This window comes from Callorhinchus milii, unplaced genomic scaffold (assembly GCF_018977255.1).
Source record: "Callorhinchus milii isolate IMCB2004 unplaced genomic scaffold, IMCB_Cmil_1.0 Scaffold6, whole genome shotgun sequence".
Lineage (NCBI taxonomy): Eukaryota > Metazoa > Chordata > Chondrichthyes > Chimaeriformes > Callorhinchidae > Callorhinchus > Callorhinchus milii.
The window spans coordinates 28,998,204-29,018,109 of NW_024704747.1; the positions used below are offsets into that span (position 1 = coordinate 28,998,204).

At 40.9% G+C, this 19,906-nt stretch overlaps 1 protein-coding gene across 5 annotated transcripts; it reads right to left on the reverse strand.

Annotated features, from left to right (window-relative positions):
• Positions 1 to 824: 824 nt before the first annotated feature.
• On the reverse strand, positions 825 to 19,114 carry LOC103176404 (activin receptor type-1). 5 transcript variants are annotated; one of them, XM_007889907.2, is made up of 10 exons: positions 18,591 to 19,114; positions 12,775 to 12,848; positions 10,048 to 10,311; positions 9,160 to 9,377; positions 7,644 to 7,743; positions 6,564 to 6,710; positions 4,907 to 5,182; positions 3,513 to 3,710; positions 2,209 to 2,339; positions 825 to 1,256 (listed from the first exon to the last, which is right to left on the reverse strand). In XM_007889907.2, the coding sequence occupies exons 2-10, from the start codon at positions 12,839 to 12,841 to the stop codon at positions 1,122 to 1,124; spliced, it is 1,536 nt and encodes a 511-aa protein (XP_007888098.2). In that variant the 5' UTR covers positions 12,842 to 12,848; positions 18,591 to 19,114; the 3' UTR covers positions 825 to 1,121. The 5 variants fall into 5 exon arrangements, with proteins under 5 accessions (XP_007888098.2, XP_042192166.1, XP_007888097.2 ...); XM_042336232.1 differs by having other exon boundaries at positions 9,160 to 9,308; positions 18,582 to 19,114; XM_007889906.2 differs by having other exon boundaries at positions 18,582 to 19,114.
• Between the last annotated feature and the right edge of the window lie 792 nt (positions 19,115 to 19,906).

Here is a 19,906-nt window from a genome sequence, read left to right on the forward strand (position 1 = left end):
ACAGAAATAATTACAAACAATGTATCACGGTGTATTTGGAAATGTTCTATTTAAAATTATACAAACGACAGCTAAATTATGGTATAAAATGTAGATCAAAACAAAAATACAGTAGTTATTTGTCTGGTGAGGTTCACAATGAATATTTTATAGATAAGACCATGTACCTTGACAAACTGCCCATGGATTAATAAATGACTATAATTATTTTAATTTCTGTGAAAGCATTTACATTGTACAATGACAACGAACAAAGTAGGAATAAGATTGCTGTTTAAGATTCAGCAATAGATTGAATTTTACCAAAGTTAAAATGTAAACTTTCGATTACCATCAATAGGTGGGTTATGCGAGGAATAAAGAAGAAAATGTAAGCTTAGCCGCTGAGAGAGTATGAAAATGTTGTAGTACCTCCACGTAGGAATTTTATGACAATCGATTAAAATTTAGAAAAGGGAGTGCGAAATAATGTTTAAATAAGTTTCAGTGCATGTGCGCATAAAATACCTATCAGTTGGACAGAAATTGAGAGAGCGTTGCATCTAAGGCATTTTGTCTCAATAACTTTAAATGCAGTCGGCTTCAGAAAGTCGCCAGGTTGTATACACAGTTCTGATTTGGGTAGCCGGACTGTAGTATTTAAAAGTGTAACAAATGCTGTGCAAGTCAGGAAAGCAAAGTTCTCTAGTGCAAAATAATTATGGAATAGCCACCAGACAATAATGACATTTGGAATATAAACTTTTATTCTATAAACACAAAGATATGGTCTTAATATTTTCTAAAATACTCACGGGATCGAGTATTTTTTTCTTTTTTTAAAAAAAAAGTTCCCCAAGACGCATTAATTTGTTTTATTTTAAATACCGGTTTGCCTTTCATCTTCCTTTCGGGCCATATCTTAAACTGTTAAAAAATATCAACCTTTAAAGCCTTTCACATATTCACACGTCAACACAATTACCCTCTTAACCATTCTCAAACAACACTTATAATCGAGTTTCGAACACTGAGACGCAGCCTTTCAGCAACTGCAAACATCTCTCCTTCAGCCAATGCATCTGCAAATATGTAAAACATCCATGATTGACGGTCCTGACAAGCCGGGGAAGGAGCTTGTATCAGCATTCGGTTTTAAACTTATTGAACGAGTCGTCTATTTTGGTCAGAGTCTTTCGGATGCGCAGTGCAGTTAGTCTCGCTGATGGGTTTGGATACCAACATTCCTTCATCACCTTTGCAAGCGACGTTAACGTCTGTTGCGAGAGAGACAACATTGACAGTAGAATTATTCACTTCAAGAATTATATCAGAAAGCTATTTTTATTTTTTTAAAAATCGTCCCTTCTTCAATAAGACCAAAACCCAAACTCCTTGTTCTATAATACCATTGTCATCGGCCTCTATTTTCGATTTGGTGCTACGATTCGAGATGTAAAGTGTTCAGTTTGTCCAGTTTAACTGTGATAAAATGGGACCTTTTTGCAAAACGTACCATCTAGTGGCAAAGCCAAGAATTGAAGATCAACGGCTGAAAGAATTCTCATTTGAACAATTTCTCATCTTACTCCGCTGCTATTCCCCAAAACAAACTACTTATTACTTTCAATTAAAAAATGAAAACTATAAAAGGTAGACCTTATTACACTTCACCCCCCCCCCAACATTTTAGGCTTACATCATTTTTGATACTCACAAAATACAGTCAATTCACTTTATATTCTGCGAAGCGCGTTGAGACGTCTCAACAACATGATAAGGCACTATATCAAATGCAAGGATTATTATACAATAGTGTATCCCAATACTAACTATTCTTTTGGAGTGGGATTATCTGCACAGTATATTTATTGGAAATACCGACAAATCCCTGGATGGAGCTAGTGCAGGATTTTATGAATGTCACTGCAACTATTTTACCTCTAGTTGTATTTAATTTTTTTTTAGCTGAAATTAACAGAGAATGCTCTAAGTGAGGTGGTAACATTATCTATCACTCTTAGTTACCTCACTGCACAGTACTGAACAAATAACAGCTAAGCTTACATAACAGATATATATGTGTATATATTTTGTTTCGCCCACAAAGTATGTACAGTCAATCCACTTTACAGTATATTCTTTGAAGCGCTTTGAGACGTCTCGAAGACATGATAAGGCGCTATATCAAATGCAAGGATTATTATTAAAACACACTGCTGTTCTTACAGGGTCTGAAAACCATCTATTTGGAATATTTGGTCTCTGTTGATCCACGCAGACAACTTTCTTCATATCATCAAAGCTAGGATCATTGGGCACTAGATCATAGAACGGAGACTTATAATCTTCTACAATTCCTGAACAAAAACAGAACCAAATGAGTATGTTTTTAGTCAACTCCGCAAGATTTGAATTACATCACCAATGATTTATATGACAAGTTGTAATGCATTCCATAGAAATTAGCAGGGACAGTATTTTTTGAAAAAAAACAATATTATCCATATGTTCACCCACAAAATCCTTGCTTTACTTCTAAGGGACTTTGAGAAGTTCTCATTTCATGAACGGCACTATATGTAATGCAAGGATTATTATTATTATCGTGGAACTAGCAAATAATTTTTTTTCTTCATTGAATGAAAACAAGTCAAGGCGAGTGCACAGTGAAGAAACAAACAAACAAAAAAACTGGGGCCTGGCAGATATCTTATAGATGGTAAAAGGGCCACATTTCTAAGGCATCTTGTAAAAGAGGGAAACCACATGCACTTCCTATGGGCATAGATCTGTAATGGGGTAGAGCTTCAAGTTAGGAAAACACAGTAAAATGAGCGGGGAAGGGTTCACCTCAATCACATTTATTGTAAATACAACAGTCTTTAGCAAATACAAGTTTACTTATTACACGCTGGATACAATACTACGTTATGACTCCGTAGAGTAAAACTGCCGTCAGAGTAAGTCTGTATCAGTAACAGACTGAACTGCTCTGACAGATGGTAAGCCTGTACTCCAAACCACGCCATCTGTTGGAATTCAAGCCATTAAATGTGGCCAAGTTCATTTTCAGGAAGACCACCAGAGCGATTCAGGGTGAGTGAGAAGAGGACGATTTGAAAACTACGAGATCACATTTTTACTCCAAGTAAACAACCTGAACAGGTTTGTTTATATTTGTCTCCAAGTTAAAGGTAACTTTCAAATAAATCTAACTCGGAGCAATATCATGTTTCAGATATTGATCACTTCTCCCCTCCTGTACTGGATTTAAGGCTCCCAATTACTTTGGGACATTCATTGCTCATTAAAGGGTAATAATTCCTTCAAAAAAACAAACAAAAAAAATAAATTTGGTCACTCAATCTCCAACTGTTTGTGGGACACTGTTGCATGCAATTGATTGCCGCATTTCTGCCACAGAATACACAATGACTTCGCGGTACATTCTGTGAAGCGCTTTGAAACGTCTCAACGACGTGATAAGGCTCTATATCAGATGCAAGAATTATTGTTAAGTAAATACTCACCATTACTAATAGTCCTCCTGGCTACCTCCCAAAGCACCAGCCCAAAGGCCCAGATGTCAACTCTCCTATAGGAATCATATAAGTTGACCTGGATGGATTCATCCAATATCTCAGGAGCCATGTATCGCTTAGTCCCAACCCTGGGATTATTCCCCATATCTAGGTGATTAGTGCACTGTGAGTGCATCACAGCCAGACCTTCAAAACAAAAATGAAGCAAATTATATAAATATTGCCACACGACACTGAATCTTCTATTGCTATTATGCGTCACGTACATGTGGGTGGAAAAATATGTTCAGTTAATTTAATAATTATCAAAATATCACAACATTTGAGAAGAAAAAGAAGTGAGCAAAAGGTACTCTGTACAAAATATTGTTGTTTGGGCAGTTTTAAAACTGCACAAAACAGTCAATTCACTTTACAGTATATTCTGTGAAACGCATCGAGATGTCTCAAAGACATCATAATGCGCTATATCACATGCAAGGAATATTATTCTTATTACTACTTCACTCCCATTTGGTATTAAACACATATAGTTTGTTCAACAAGTTTTATAAATAGAATAATCTTTTTTTTTTAAATCACCTCAGAAGGGGTGACTACCATTCTCTTGATCAAACAAGTATGTTTTTTTTTGCCCCTCAATATATCTACATCACATAACACTGCAGCTCCATAATCGCGAACACGTCGCTTATTTTTGTTCTCGGATACTCTGCAGTGAGCATCTGCAGTCTAATGGAGCTATTCCAGACATCATGAGCAGGATCTGTTTTTTTCCTGTTAATCCATTTTGTGAGGTGGCCTCGAAACCGTTGGATAATGATGATAGATAGTAAAAAGCAGTTTGTTCTGTGTTCTCAGCAGCAAAGTTCTGAGGAGGATGTGTAACCCATCCATTTGGCAGAAAGAGCATTATTCCCAGCCAAGGCAATTTTTTTTAATATATATTATATATAGCCACCTTGTAATTGACTGGATTGCACATCTACAAAAGTGCAAGAAATTTGGTTAGAGCACTCGCCTCGCAAGCGAGAGACCCGGGTTTGATTCCTGACAGGGCAACATGTTGGCCAAGTTTCCTTACTCCAAACACACGCCTCCGTTTATCTAGCAGTATGTAGGAACCCGGTTATTAGTCGATTGGCGGATCGCTTTTCCTGAGGTAATAATGCCTTCAAAACAAATAATATGGTCACTTCAATCCACAACTGTTTGTTGGACACTGCTGTGCGTGATTGGCTGCCACGTTTGACCCACAAAATCTACAGTCGATTCACTTTACAGTATATATCTTGTGAAGCGCTTTGAGACGTCTCAAAGATGTGATCCAGCACTATATGAAATGCAAGGATTATTATTTTTATTATTATTATTGCTCTTACCCAAGTCCGCTATGCAACAGTGCCGGTTCTCCTTGACAAGGATGTTTTTGCTCTTCAAGTCTCGATGCGCAATTGCAACTTTCCCCTGTGTCCCAATTATCTCCGTGTGCAAATGTGTTAGACCACTGGCGATGGACAAAGCTATCCGTAAACAATCCACAGTGTCCAGGGTGGTGTACTGCAGATAATCATAGAGGGATCCTGCCTCATGGTAATGAGTAATCAACCACAGCTGCGTGCTGGAATTTCTCGACGTCATGTCAGACGCAATGAAACCTAAGAAAAAAAATGTCAGTCAGGAATAACGTTGGTCTAGAAACATCACCCTAAGGTTTGACATGAACTCCCCAGGATTTAACGTTACAGTTTTTGAAGAAGATCTTATCACAAACATGGATTCAGCTTCAGCGAATATAAATCCACTGCCCCACACACACACACATCCTTTCTTCCCGCTCCCAACATGGGAAGCACCTAGCTCTGTTCCCCTGCCAACCCCATCAACACCCCCCCCCACCACCCACACGCACTGTGGCAATGTTCATCAATATTTCAGTTAACATTTAAACTGAATGTTTAAATGAATGTTTGAGACTTTAGTGAAACGCAAGCCGGTTTTATGTTTTCCTGGAAGCAATAAAGTGCATATATAAAAAAAAATTCCAAAGGTTAAAAACACCACCTGGTCATTTTCATACAACATCTAGCACTTGTCACAAAGCGAAGCTTTTAATATTCTTTAAATATAAATAGATCAAAATAATCTCCAGGAAATGTAGGATCCGCCAATCTCTTGATGTGCTGCGTGAGTGAGTGCCAAACTAGAGCCTTTTTTTTCTTTCCTTGTAAGAACGTCATTTATCATTTGGTCTGAGACTTGGGTTGCTAAGATACAGAGTGCAAGCACTCTCAACAGTTTTATTATGCAACCAGTGGCCACTCTTTTTAGCCCTGTTGGTGTACAGGAACCCTTTTCAGTGGCCGGGTCTAAGTGAACGTAAGTGTACTTACTGGTAATGCATCACCAATTTCCGTGGACCCTCATATAGACTCCCGCTAGACTCCTAATGCACTTACCAGCCCCACACTGAGCGTCCCTCCTCATCAGTGAAGTGGGGGTGGTACATGAGCTAGGAGGCTAGCTGGAGTCTACTTGCGGACATTTTTGGCCTGCGGAAACATTTTTTAATACATTTTTGGGGCCCAGTCAACAAACCAATAATCCCTTATTCAGAGGCCTCCCTTACCTCAAGGCTATACTTTGGTCCAATCCCTGGAATGGTTGCTGAAAACAGGTTCGACTGTACATCCAGCTGCAATATCTCACATATTGGATGAGGGGTGATGAAGGAGACAGACCCCCTGTTCCCCCCCACCACACACCAAACTACTACATTCTCAGGGTTTTTTTTTTTAATTTTAATTATTTATTTTTTAGTTGAAATCCCTGACACAGCTTGTTTTCAAAGTAAAAGTCACCCTAACCAAAGCCATGTTATAGACTATTCAATGCCATCTCGCCTCTAGTTGTGGATGTATTAAACACGTGCTGTGCTGTAAGATTCTGTAAAGATGCTCTAATATTCATAGGATATTAACTTCTATAAGTCAATATATAGTATTTTAACTTTTTTTAAAAAAAATTCCAATAACTCACCTAAAATGTTTTCGTTTCTCAACAAGACGCTGTTGTAGATCTCAGTTTCCCTGAACCAGGACTTTTCATCCCTGGAAGAAAATACCTTGACTGCCACACTTTCTCCTTGCCACTGCCCCCGCCACACTTCACCAAAACGTCCTTTGCCTGTAAAATGAACCAGGGTGAAGAAAATGCCAGACCCCCGACCGCTCAAACAAAATTTTCAAAGTCTGTGGTGTGGAAGCCAATATTTTTTTCGATTTAAGGATCCCTTTCTCAAGAAAAGATATTCAGTTTACACACGATGACACTGATCTTTACTTTCGTCTAACTTCTTTTCATCCATGCTCTTGCTGATTTTTTTTCTACTTTCTATCAGGTGTGGCTTCAAACAAATGTGCCGTGGCAAAAATTAGCACTGGGATACATCGCTAAAGTCTGAGATTTTGTACATTTTTCCTCAGTGGGTCTCGAAACATTTTCAGGGCTCATCTCCTGCAGAAATGTCTGTTGAGCAGGTGTCATCGGCAATTCTTTAGCGTTTCTATTTAGAGATCTAGTGAAATACAAGAATCCCCCACAGAGTCTGTAACAGTGTTAAGGCACAAATAAGGACTGAATTATTGCATTCAACCCGCACGTCTACGGAGTAAAGATCAATAATATCAGTTACATCATGCACACACTAGACTTTTGTGTTGCAAGATATCACTACATGTTTTAACTCGCTTCCTGAAATCAAAGAATAAACCTTGGTTCGTACAGACTGGGTTCAGAATCTCCCAGCACACTTGTTTTATTTGTAATGATCTTAACTCCATATCAATACGTCTACCAACTAAAGCATTACTTTCGCATTCATTTCATTTTCCTTTGGCTTGGAAATTCATCCCGAAGATTCTCCTTAATCCTATTAAGGACATAACCCGCCAACTAGATCATCCTGGCCTCTGTCATTAAATAGGGCAATGTTCAAGTCACACTGTACGGTTAAGGCTTGCAACACCAGAATGTCAGCAAACCCATGATTCAGCGGAGCAAATTTATATCAATTCACCCGTACTTAAATCCTATAAACACACAGTGACTGTTACTGACCGACACATTCCATCAGAGTGATCTGCCGAGCCACTGTCCTCTGTATGAGAAAGGGAAGCCCTGAGCCACTGCCTGAAGTACAGGAATGATCCAGCAGATCCTGCAGGGACATAATAATAATACTTGCATTTGATACAGCACCTTTTCACATTGTGGAGACGTCTCAAAGCCTTTCGCAGAATATACTGAATGAATTGACTTTATATTTTGTGGGACAAAAGATTTACGTTTATCCTCACCCTTCGATGTTTAGGGAAAATATGTGCAAATAAATTATGTTTTAACCAGAAATGATGAAGATAAAAATAGTGCCATAAGACATAAATGTAGGTGAGAACTCAGTCTTGTCTTCACTGGCTTTGAACAGCTGCAGAGGAGATGGTTCTCATGGAATTTCTTAGTCAGCAATACACCAGATGTTTGCCAGACGGACAGTAATGTGGGATATGTTTGCCAGACAGATCCAGCCTTTCCTCCACCATAATAATAATAGTTGCATTTGATATAGCGCCTTATCATCTCTTCGAGACGTCTCAAAGCGCTTCACAGGATATACTGTCAAGTGAATTGTCTGCATATTTTATGGGCGAAGCGCAGCAGCCAATTGCGCACAGCAACCTCCCACACACAGTCGTGCATTGAGTGACCAAATTAGCATTTTTTTTAAATCTTATTTTTTCAAAGGGATTATTACCCTCGGAAAAGCGATCCCACAATCGCTTAACAACCTGCTTCCTACTTACTGCTAGGTGAACGAAGGCGTGTGTGTGGAGTAAGGAAACTTGCCTAAGGTTTCTCCCTGCTTGGGAATCAATCCCAGGTCCTCTCGCTTGCGAGACGAGTGCTCCAACTACTAAGGTATAGGACTCCATATCTCAAGATTGGGGCTCAGACATCAAATAATTCAGTCTGCGATGACCAGGTCCGTTGCAAATATAGAACCAAGCATGTGAAGCATTTGTTTGTCTTTACATTAAAAAACATTTGACATATAATTTCCCCAATCGATGTTCACACCATGACCTGGTGGTAGTGGAGTGAAGTCATATCCTGAGTACTGTGGCAACAACAGAACATGAGTTCTATCAATGTTTGACTGTGCTCATTCCAAGCTCACAATCTCTTGATAACTCTGTTGGCTCACTTTGAAATGTCCTCATTGTTCCTGGAACTGAGAATCGGGAATGGGAGGTCGGGGGGTGGGCAGGAGGGAGAAAAGGAAGAACAAAACAGACAGGGCTGTACTTGAAAGCACATTGTGAGATTGGTGGAGAACAATTGGGCTTCACGCGCTCTCTGGTTGAATGCCTTGCGCGATTTTAATAATGCATTGGGGCTGAACAGGATTTGAAAGTCTGAAGTATGTGAAACCAGTCAGTTTAACAACATGCTTTGAATACAGACACCAACACATTGTGCGTTAACGTCACGCGATACGATGCAAAACATAGTGCTTCTCGAGCAGGGAAGAAGTAAGGTACATTAGTCCTGAAAATAGAAGAGTGGAAAGCCTTACTGCAAGTGTGCTATCACCGACATTGGATGCAATCAGTCCATCTACGGCCCCGTATTCAACCTCTCGAGCATTCAGCCTTTGCATCTGGTTTTGGTGAAGTTTTCGGAGGATCAAGACGGTCACCATAGAGACAATAATCAGCACAATCACTGGGGCAATAACAACAACAGTCAGGGTTGTTACGTTATAGTTCAGCGCTGCTCCTTGCTGCAACTTGCCTTCGAGAGGAAAGAAAACAATTCTGAAATGTCACAACAAACACGCAAATAAGTTCAAATCACAAACGGCATCAAAGTCTCACTGAAATTACAGGACTGTTTCATCAATAATAATGTAACAATAATAATCCTTACATTTAATACAGCGCCTCATCACATCTTTGAGACGCCTCAAAGCGCTTCACATAATATACTGTAAAGTGAATTGACTGTATTTTGTGGGTGAAACGCAGCAGCCAATTGCGCACAGCAGCGTCCCACAAACCGCCGTGGATTGAGTGACCACATTATTATTGGGAGGCGAGTGCTTTAACCAATTACGCTACAGGACTTCACAACATGGGCTATTTGGGGATTCATGACGAAATTAAACGGGTACAATTCAGCACCTCACACAAGCGAAATTCAGGTGGGAGACAGCATACATATCTGCTATGCCACGCTGACTGTAATGCATTTGTAACTTTTCCCCCCATTTGCATCTTGAGGATCTGTAAAGCTCCACAGAATGTTCTTTCAGACATGCAGTATTTGCACAAGAATGCAGTGGTGAGGTTCCCGAGTGACTCAGAAAATGTCCTACAATTTGCAAACAGGTGTGTGAAAGCACCTTTGATTCTCAGGTTTCTGCAACGCATACAAACAGAGGTTCACATAAAAAAAAAGTCACCTTTTGGTAGCAGTTGAACGGTTATGTTCATATTACACAAATAGCCCTGACAGCACTTCACTGCCTGATCTGCCGATGGTGGAGTTTTGCATGTCATTTTACTCTGTTCGTACACTTGGAAGCAGCCCTTCTGGTAATCAGGAAGACCCTCGTTGATGATCAGCGAGGCAAAACAATGCTGTCCAGAACAGCGATCCTTTCCCTCACACGACATCCCTTCACACACACATTCATACCGGACCTCGTTTAATTTCAGCTGTTCATCTGCAAAACAAAAATTCCAGAAAGTTATACAGAACCCCGTTGATTAAACCCGTTTTTGGGTGAAGAAAATGCAATGCTCGTGTTGCAAATTCACCTCAACAGACGCAGTGAAAACTTAGAATTCCCCCAATGTAGAGCTCACTCCACTAAATGGCACTTGCAACTGTATCCTTGACACCAAAATATTCCAAACATTCCCTGAGAACAAACGGAACCTTAGTCCAGTACTCATCGACTGAGTTCAACAACGGTTCTCTCAAAGAGCATTTCTCAGAATTGGGGTGAATTCTAAGTATTAAAATGTATTTAACCCTAATTACATCCCACGACTCCAAGCTACAGTTTGTTGGTGGGTCAATACATATCAATCCTCGTCATTGGTATCTTTCACGTTAGGAGGACGTCTCAAAGCACCTCGGGATATACCGCAAAGTGCAGTGACTGTTTTGTGGGTGAATGCGGCAGCCAATTTGTGTACAACAATGACCTACAAACAGCCATGAAATGAATGACCAATTTTATTGGCCAGGACACCACTGAGAAATTGCTTTCACTTTTTCCAATCGGGTCACAAGATCTTTAATACCCACCTGAACCGGCAGACAGGACCTTGCTTTAAATGTCTCACATGAGATCCAGGTTGCGATGTGGGGCTTGAACCCACAACCTTCTAACTGAGCTACATCATCTCCTTGTGCATTTAAATTTCACAAAAACAAACACAAAACCTGAATTTGTCACCAGCTCTACACAAGTTTGGTACCACTGAGCTACAGAATTATAGAATCAAGTATTACAATACCTTTGGAAACTTGACCTTATTTTGTAGAATCTTACAGCACAGAAGGAGGCCGTTCGGCCCATCGTGCCTGTGACGGCTCTTTGAAAGAACTACCAACTAGTCCCACTCCTCCCCCACCCCCGCTCTTAACCCACAGCCCTGCAAATTCTTCCTTTTTAAGTACCTATCCAATTCCCTTTTGAAAGCTACTATCGAATCTGCTTCTACTACCCTTTCAGGCAGTGCATTCCAGATTGTAACAACTCTCTGGGTAAAAAGTTCCTCATCTCCCCTCTGGTTCTTTTGCCAATTATCTTAAATCTGTGTCCTCTGGTTACCGACCCACCCATCAGAGGAAACAGTTTCTCCTTGATTGAACCACAGAACCTAATCTTACAGTTGAAGTTAAACTGCACATATCAATTAAGAAGATTTCGGAATCATTAACCTCAATAATCTGATTCATCAGCTAATGAAAAACAAATTTGGCGCTGATTGGTAACACACTCTTAGTTCCCATTTGAAGTACTCATATACATAACTAAAATACACAGCAATTTTAAATTAATAAAAAAAAACCCTAACAAGTTCCAAAGGGCAAGAGAGAAATTATTCAGTGTGACATATGAACTTCAAACAAATTCTCCATAGAATACCTGTACAACACTCTGCTCATATATTCTCTCTCTCTCTCTCATCACAGATAAATGTTGTAAAGCAAAGATTTGTAGGCAAATCGTAGTAGTCAATTTGCACCCGAGCAATGTTCCAAATACACACATACTAAATATCCAACCGACAGAGAAGGTTGTTGATGTAGATTTGCTGCCACCAGGAGGAGTGTGTGTGCTGGAAAACGTCAGATTCCACAGAATTTCTCCCACCCTCCACACGGCAATTCGAGCAAAACTTTAAGATAGCCAAGTACCCAAATGTCCGACTGTCTCTGATATTTCCAAGGCCTTTAGCTCAAAGGACAGCAGCTCCCAAAAGTGCAGCACACTCTCAGCACCACGTTGGAGTGTCTGTCACCTTAGACTATGCGCTTCTGAGTCCCAACGTGGGGGCCTGAACCCACAACCTTCTGACTCGAGAGGCGAGAGTGCTACCACTGAGCTTGGCTGCAAGGAAGCCCTATAACAGCCCTCAGTGAAATCAGTGCATCACCCGTAGTCCTGCATCGCTGGCCTGTTCAGGCAGTCGGAACCTAGTGAAATAAATGTGGTGGTGGGGGGGGGGGGTGCCTGGCTTGTTGGCTGCTGAGGTCCGGATGCCCAATTTGAGAAACATCCATGGGCCACATAGGCAATATTTTTGCGATTCCCTGCCAGAGACACAGAGCATCACATATAGGGGTTATGGAGGGAGTGGGTGGGACAGATGAAATGGAGGGAGGTTGGGGGGATGGGGGGGTGGGGGGGCGCAGATTGCCTGATCGGAACAGCTTAAGTTTCGAAACAAAACTGCGGAAGACGGTGCTGTAGAAAAATAACTGAGGAAACTCTCTTTAAATTAATAGCACGTGGTTTGACGTTTTCCCCCAAACGTGATTTTTTTTTCAACGACAACAGTAGATCGATTTCTTTTTGTGGACGGCCAAGACGTCCTGGCGCGGGCAGAAACCCGCCACCTGAGCCCAATCCGACAGTTAGGGAGTTAAAACGGGCAAGTCATGTTCGTACCTTCACAGCTGGAAGATGGAAAAGTCAGTGTCATCAGAACAGAAAGGATCATCACACGACTTCCCATTGTGTACCTGCAAAAAAAAAGGAATTACAATCAACATTTTTATGAACCTTTGGCTCGGGTACGCAAAAGCAAACTTTTTTTTTAAAAAAAAAAGTGCAGGGAGGGAAGAAAACAACAAGAGGATTAAAAGAAAGACAAACCCACCCCCCCAAAAAAAAACAAATAAATAAAAGGATAGGCAAAACAATCTGCTTTCACATCATGAATCCTCCTCTGCTCCACAAGGCAACTCTATAACCACAAGCAATCCAGTCAAGCAATCGTCTTACATACTGCACAACGCAAAAAAAAATTCTCAGAATAGGTTATCTGGCTCCATGCAGCACTCTGTGTTTAGACGGCTGAAAGCTTGCCAAAAACTTTGAAACCCCGTCAAGCTTCATTCAGCTGGTTGCCATTTTGCTGTGAATATGCTGAAAGTCAATCCCCCCCACACACACCACCCCCCCACCTCCCCCGTCTCTCTCTCGCTCTCTCACCCTCCATTAAAAAATGAAAACTGTCACAAGCCTTAAAACAGAGCACTTTAGGGGGAGGCAACACAGTCCTCAAATTAGGGGCTGCTGGTTCACAGCTTCACAAGGGAGATGCAGGAGAATCCATGCAATAGTTAGAGCACAGCACCTCAGCATCTGTGCCTGAACAGCCCTCTCGGCTTTGCTGTGTTGGAAGGGAAATAAGTGGCAGTGTTCCAGAAGCAAAGACTGTGGGAGCTGAGAGCAGCAGATCAGTTCTGTGTTCTATTTTATTCGAGACATCGAGACTTAGCCACTCGATAGAAGCACCTCTGCCCCCACACTCGCTGGTACAGAGAGGACCTTTGCTGACGACCCCATTAGTTTGCCCGTAGAACCTCGAGTACGCAGAGCTAACGCCCCACCTCGCCACAAGTTGATGGGTCTGTTACGTCCCGCAACCGGGGTAAAAATGAGTTGCATTTCTATCGCGGGAGTTGCTTCTCTTGAGAGAAGTGTAAATACATAATCTGCAAATAAGTAATAATTCTCGCATTTTGATACAGTCACGTCTTCGAGACGTCGCGAAGCGCTTCACAGAATATACTGTAAAGCGAATTGACTGTATTTTACGAGCAAAACGCAGGCACAATTGTGCACAGCAGCGGCCCACAAACAGTCGTGGATTGAGTGACCAAATTATTATTTTTTAAAAAAAAGGGATTGTTATATAAATATATATTGTGTGTTAAAAAAAAATCCTACAGCTTCACCCGGTAGGGATCCCAAGTTATTGGTCCAGGGGTAAATGGTATTCCTGTTGCAGAAATAAATCCTGAAGACAACAGTCGTCGAAATGCTATTTTCAAAAACCAATAAAACTTTTTTTATAAAAAAAAACTAACACCAATGACGAACAAGGTTTCACTCTTTATTAAATATGCATCAAAACAGCTTCCTGCTCTCACGAAACATTAATAATACTTGCACTAACTAACCACATTACTATAATATTCAAGACGTTAAAGTTGGCATTGAGCTATAATAGCTGCCAAGCCAAACAGGATGTTTCCCTTCATTTCATCTCAAACATCTAAATATCTTTCTGCAGAATCAAGCTCAGACTTGAAACGCAGATATTCATTCAACAGTTCAACACAGTCCATTATCACCACAGCCTAACCCAAGCCACTCAGCTTTGTTGAGGTTACCCCCACCCCCGTCACTGTCAAACCCATTGCTGTTTCATCACCAATTTTGCTATGTGCAAAAAAATCTAAATTAAATTTGTAGCATTCAAACCTCACTGGACAACAACTGATAATCCCTCCTAGTCTGCCCCACTATCAGCCTCTCTGCCCACATCCTTTGGAACTCCATCCCAGTCAACTTAGCCTCGCTCCCTCTCTGACCTCCTTCAAGGCACATCTCAAGACCCTCCTGTTCGACCGTGCCTTTGATTGCCCTCCTACCCCCCACCCCTCCTCATCCCAACCCCCAGCTCGGGTCCAAACTCCTGACTGTCCAGGGCCTTGGCACGTCCTCCTGACATGAAAGGCACTATACAAATGTAATTTGTTAATTTGTTTGTTGTTAATCCCAGTCTGGACAGTAAACCTCTTCAACGTTGAAGCTTTGCCAAATGCTAACTTTAAAAGGGGAGCGTACGTACATAATGAAACTGCGAGGAATTGTTTTGGTTCAGGAAGAGAAGCAGAACCATCACTAATCGTTCATCTGAGGCAAGAAATGTCATGATTTCTCTCCTCACTGCATGTTCACAAACAAAGGTTTTCCAAACACATCAGCGAAAACAGCACAGGAGAACCAGCCACTGTTCATTAGGCAAAAATGTGGAAGGAATCTTTAACATTTACATTTTATTAAGTCTAAACCAATGACACGTTAACTCAAAACCACGACTAGAACAAAACAACACGAAGAAAATGGTGTCAAAAGTAAAACACATTTCTGAACAACAGTTAAATTTTTCCATGCAACATTTTAATAATAATCCTTGCATTCGATACAGCGCCTTATCACGTCTTCAAGACATCTCAAAGCGCTTCACAGAATATACTGTCAAGTGAATTGACTGTATATTTTGTGGGCAAAATATTACTAACAAGTGTTATTACTGGACAGGTTTTTACACCCATCACAGCAATCTCAACACCAATTATCTTAGAAAAGTGCAATACAATATTTTAACCCCTCATTGATAAACATTTATCAATATGAACCTAATTCAGCACAGACCCCATGTTGAACCTGGAAGGTTCGAAGTATTTATGGCTCAATCACACACTGGATAGAGAACTTATCAGCTGCAGAGATGAACCGCTGTAAATCATACTTCATTTATATAGCGCCCTTCACGTGGGACAATGTCTCGGAGCACTTAATTATAAAGAAGCGCTTGTTTTGGATCTGCCTTAATTCTTCGAACCTTCACATATCTTATTTCAAACTTGCATCAGTTCCTGAAAATGGTGAAAACAGATTTTAATAAATGGTGAAAAATATATATTTTACTATGTGCTCAAAATTAAATATTTAATTGGACGAGCATTTAGTTCTTACATACGGTCTGTAATTTTAAAGCCAGCTTTCCGTGAGTTATTTTAACTGTAGAAAGCTGGCTTCAAAGTTATAACTAAATTCAACTATTTGCCAACTAGGACCCTCATTTAATATAGAGTAAATCCAAATAAATAGAGTTTTGCTCGAATTGGCTTTAATCAACCCAAATGATCACTGCATCACAGATAGAAGATACAAAGATTAAAATGAAAAATCAAATCAAAACATTAAACGGGATAAGATACGGTTGTGGAGACTCTGCTAGTGATGGGAATGTATGATAACACAAAGGATTTTGCTGTATTTCTTTCAAGATTTTCATTCTTTTACTCTGGGTTCATGAAGCCCTCTCAGAAAAGGCATTAAAGCATAGAGAGGAGGAAATATGTGGTGGGGCGTGGAGAGGTGGGGGCTTGAGTGTGGTTTGTCTGCACGTTCTGAGTCCCTGCAATACACACGCTTGAGAAACACTGCATATAATAATAATAATTCTTGTATTTGATATAGGGCCTTATCATGTCTTCGAGACGTCTCATATAAATATAAAAAATTTTCATATTAATGCTGGTCAAACGTTCAAGCAGGCTTGACTTGTGTTTGAGAAGCATTTTTGGGACATCCTCCCTGCGTGAAAGGCGCTATATCAAATGTAAGGCTTAGTTGTTATATAAACCATATCACTGTTGTAAAAAAACAATAATAACTAATGAATGGGTAATGTCCCACAGCACTTCGAAACAAGAGGCTACAACAGTGATGGGAGTTACACTGATATAAAAAATGGAGCATTGACAAACAGAAAAAACTACTCCCAAGAGTTTGGGCTGCAAACAGATCTCACAGTGAAGAGAAAACAAAAAGAGAACTCAATAATTTTTCCTAATGGGAAAGAAAATATATTGCTGGCAACAGAATATAAAAAAGGAGAGAGGACTGGTCTCAAGCCAAAGGATTTTATCTTGGGAATGTAGGAGTTCCACATGTTTGGATGTTCACAGCCCATCTATTTATACTTTCTCTCTTCCCCCCACGCCCAACCCCCCACCATCCCCTTAGCTCACCCAAATAATGCATCTTATTGTTGAAAAATTTCTGCAGTGAACTGGATCACCCAACACTTTTTAAGGACCGTTTCTTAATGTTACATTTCATTTAATACAATTTTTTAATGCTGTGTTTAACCTAGCAATAAGTAGGAAACCGGTTGTTGTGGGGTAATAAATAATCCCTCAAATAAAAATCCACGACCAGCCTGTGGCATATTCATGTGTGCATTTGGCTGCCGGGTTTCGCCCACAAAATACAGTCAATCCACTTTACAATACATTCTATGAAGCGTTTTTTGAGACGTCTCAACAATTTGATAAGGTGCTATATCAATTGCAAAGATTATTTTGATTATTATTAGTGAAAAAACAATCCACGTTATAAACTGGACCGTTCTGTCTGAAGTTAAACTCCTCCAAACGTTTAGACTTTCCATCAAAATACAGCTCAAGGCAAGTTACTTTTTTCAGAAAACATCCTTGAAGCTTCAATGTTATCAAACAATCACCATTTCAATGTATGTTACAAAAGCTCAACTTCAGGTTGTTGATATAGTTTGATTATACGCTGTTGCATACCCAGCTTTCTTCGATCGGTGAAATTATTCTTGTTGTTAAAAGCAGGCCTGCGTTCTGTGAGATATACTGACCACTTCCCTTCCCTCCTCTGCACAACCCCAATACGTTTGGGTTCTGGGCTCACATGCAAAGTCCACAAGTTTTTGAATTATCCGAACATTTTTNGGATGAACAACAACTACAACAAATTACATTTGCACTCTGCCTTTCACGCCGAGAGGATGTCCTAAGGCCCTAACTGGATGAGCAGGCATGACTATCCACCGTACTGATGTGCAAATCAGGTGCTCCCAGGTGACCTCTAAACCCTGCTCGCAGCAGACCTAAGATGAGGCATCTGTACCCACAAAACACGCTGCAGGACATGAGAATGACTGTATATTTGTGGGCGAACGGCAGCAGCCAATTGCGCACAGCAGTGTCCCACAAACAGCCGTGGATTGCGGAACCCTTTTCTTTGGAGGGATCATTACCACCCCCCCCGGAAAGTGATCCGCCAATCGAATAACAACCGGATTTCTACTTAATGGTAGGTAAGCAGAGGCGTGTGGAGTAAGGAAACCTGCCTAAGGTTTCGCCCTGCCAGGGAATCAAACCCATGTCCTCTCGCTAGTAAGGCGAGCGCTCTAACCCACTACGATACAGGACTCCTTGCCGTATTATACAGCAGAGTAAAGTACCGAGTGAGAGAGAATTAAAAAAAAGATTTAGTTGAATGCTTCCCAAGATTTTGAACAGGCGGGCAGGCTCCTATGGTTACTCTGTTGAAAGTTTAACTTGGCATTGTAATGTACAACAGCTGTGATCACACTTGCCTTGGGGCTCAAGTAGCTAAACCCACATTCCAGGCTTTGAAACTGGAAGACTGACTGTATGGGACACAGTAAAAACTTGGGAACATTAGAACGTAATGAAGGTTATATATAAAAGTGCCTTGGGGCACATAAAACAGTTGCTGCACCCAAAAAAAATCTGGTAAGTTAGCTGACATACTGCTCTCGCCCAACCTCAATTCGCAGTGAAAAGGGGAAGACAAGGAAAAAATTTTGTTAAAAAAGGTGAAATAAAGATACTAACCAATTTTACCTTGTGGGAAAGACAAATCCTCAATCAACCCAACTCTTCCATTGCTTGTGGGTCAGTGCGAGAAGAACAGCTTAACCATTGCCCTCCTTTCCCAGAACTCTGAGACACACACAACACACAACACAACAGTTCTCTCCCTCCCTCTGTCTGTCTCTGGCTCTCTGCAAACTCTGCCCAACTTGTTGTTGTCTCAACCCAATCCAGTCGACATTGCCTGCCTTTGCCTTTGCCTTGCTCGGGCCCCCAGCTTTGCTGATCTCTGGCTTCCTTCTCCCTGGCTGCAAAACAGCTGAAAAGAAAAAAAAAGGTCTCAATCTGTGCAGAAGGAGAGAATAAATATAGCCAGATTCTCACTCTCACTCTCTCGCTCTCTCTCCCAGCCCTCTGGAAGCAATAGGAGCAGATTTGAGAGAATCCCTCTACTTGTTCTGTTCTGATCTGATGTGTCCTGAGCTGTAATTAACATGCTATTACCACATCATTTCCTCTTTGCACGACTTCCCAGCCCAGACCAGGCACCTAGGCTGAGAGCGAGAGAGCGAGTGGGGGTGGGAATGGGTAACTCTAAACTTTTCAGCCCTTTAAACCAATTAAAAGATCTGATACTCTCTATTCAAATTTCACAATGGAATGCCTTTCCCCTCACCCCCCCCCCCCCCCACCCCCTGCAAACAAACGCCAGGAAGTTGATCCACTTTAACCTCAAAGCTGTCTTCTATTCGCGATAAACAAAATAAATAGACTCCGCTAATTGTAAAGTAATCATAATAATCCTCTGCGTGGGATGGAGCGCCTCTTATCACCTCGGCAAGAGGTCTCCGAGGAGATACTGTAAAGTGGGATCGTATTTTGTGAGCGAAACACAGCAGCCAATTAATTGCGCACAGCAGCGTCCCACAAACAGTTGCGGATTGACTGACCAATTCAGTAATAACCGAGTTCTTACTTTACTGCGAGGTAAACAGAGGTGTGTGGAGTAAGGAAAGTTGCCAAAGGGTTCAGCCCATCTGGGAATCAAACCCGGCTCCTCTCGCTTGTGAGGCGAGTGCGCTAACCACTACGCTACAGGACACCCCAAAGTAAAAGCTCGCGCACGCACTCTGTCATCACGTCTCTAATTGTAAAGTACTGATTCCACACATTGTTGATTTTCAAACGGAACTAACCGAAAATATGTTTTAGTTACACTAAACTGAAAATAATAGTAATAATCTTGCATTTAATAAAATAGTAATAATTCTTGCCTTTGATAGACTTCGAGACGTCTCAAAGCGCTTCACAGAATATACTGTAAAGTGAATTGACTGTATATTTTG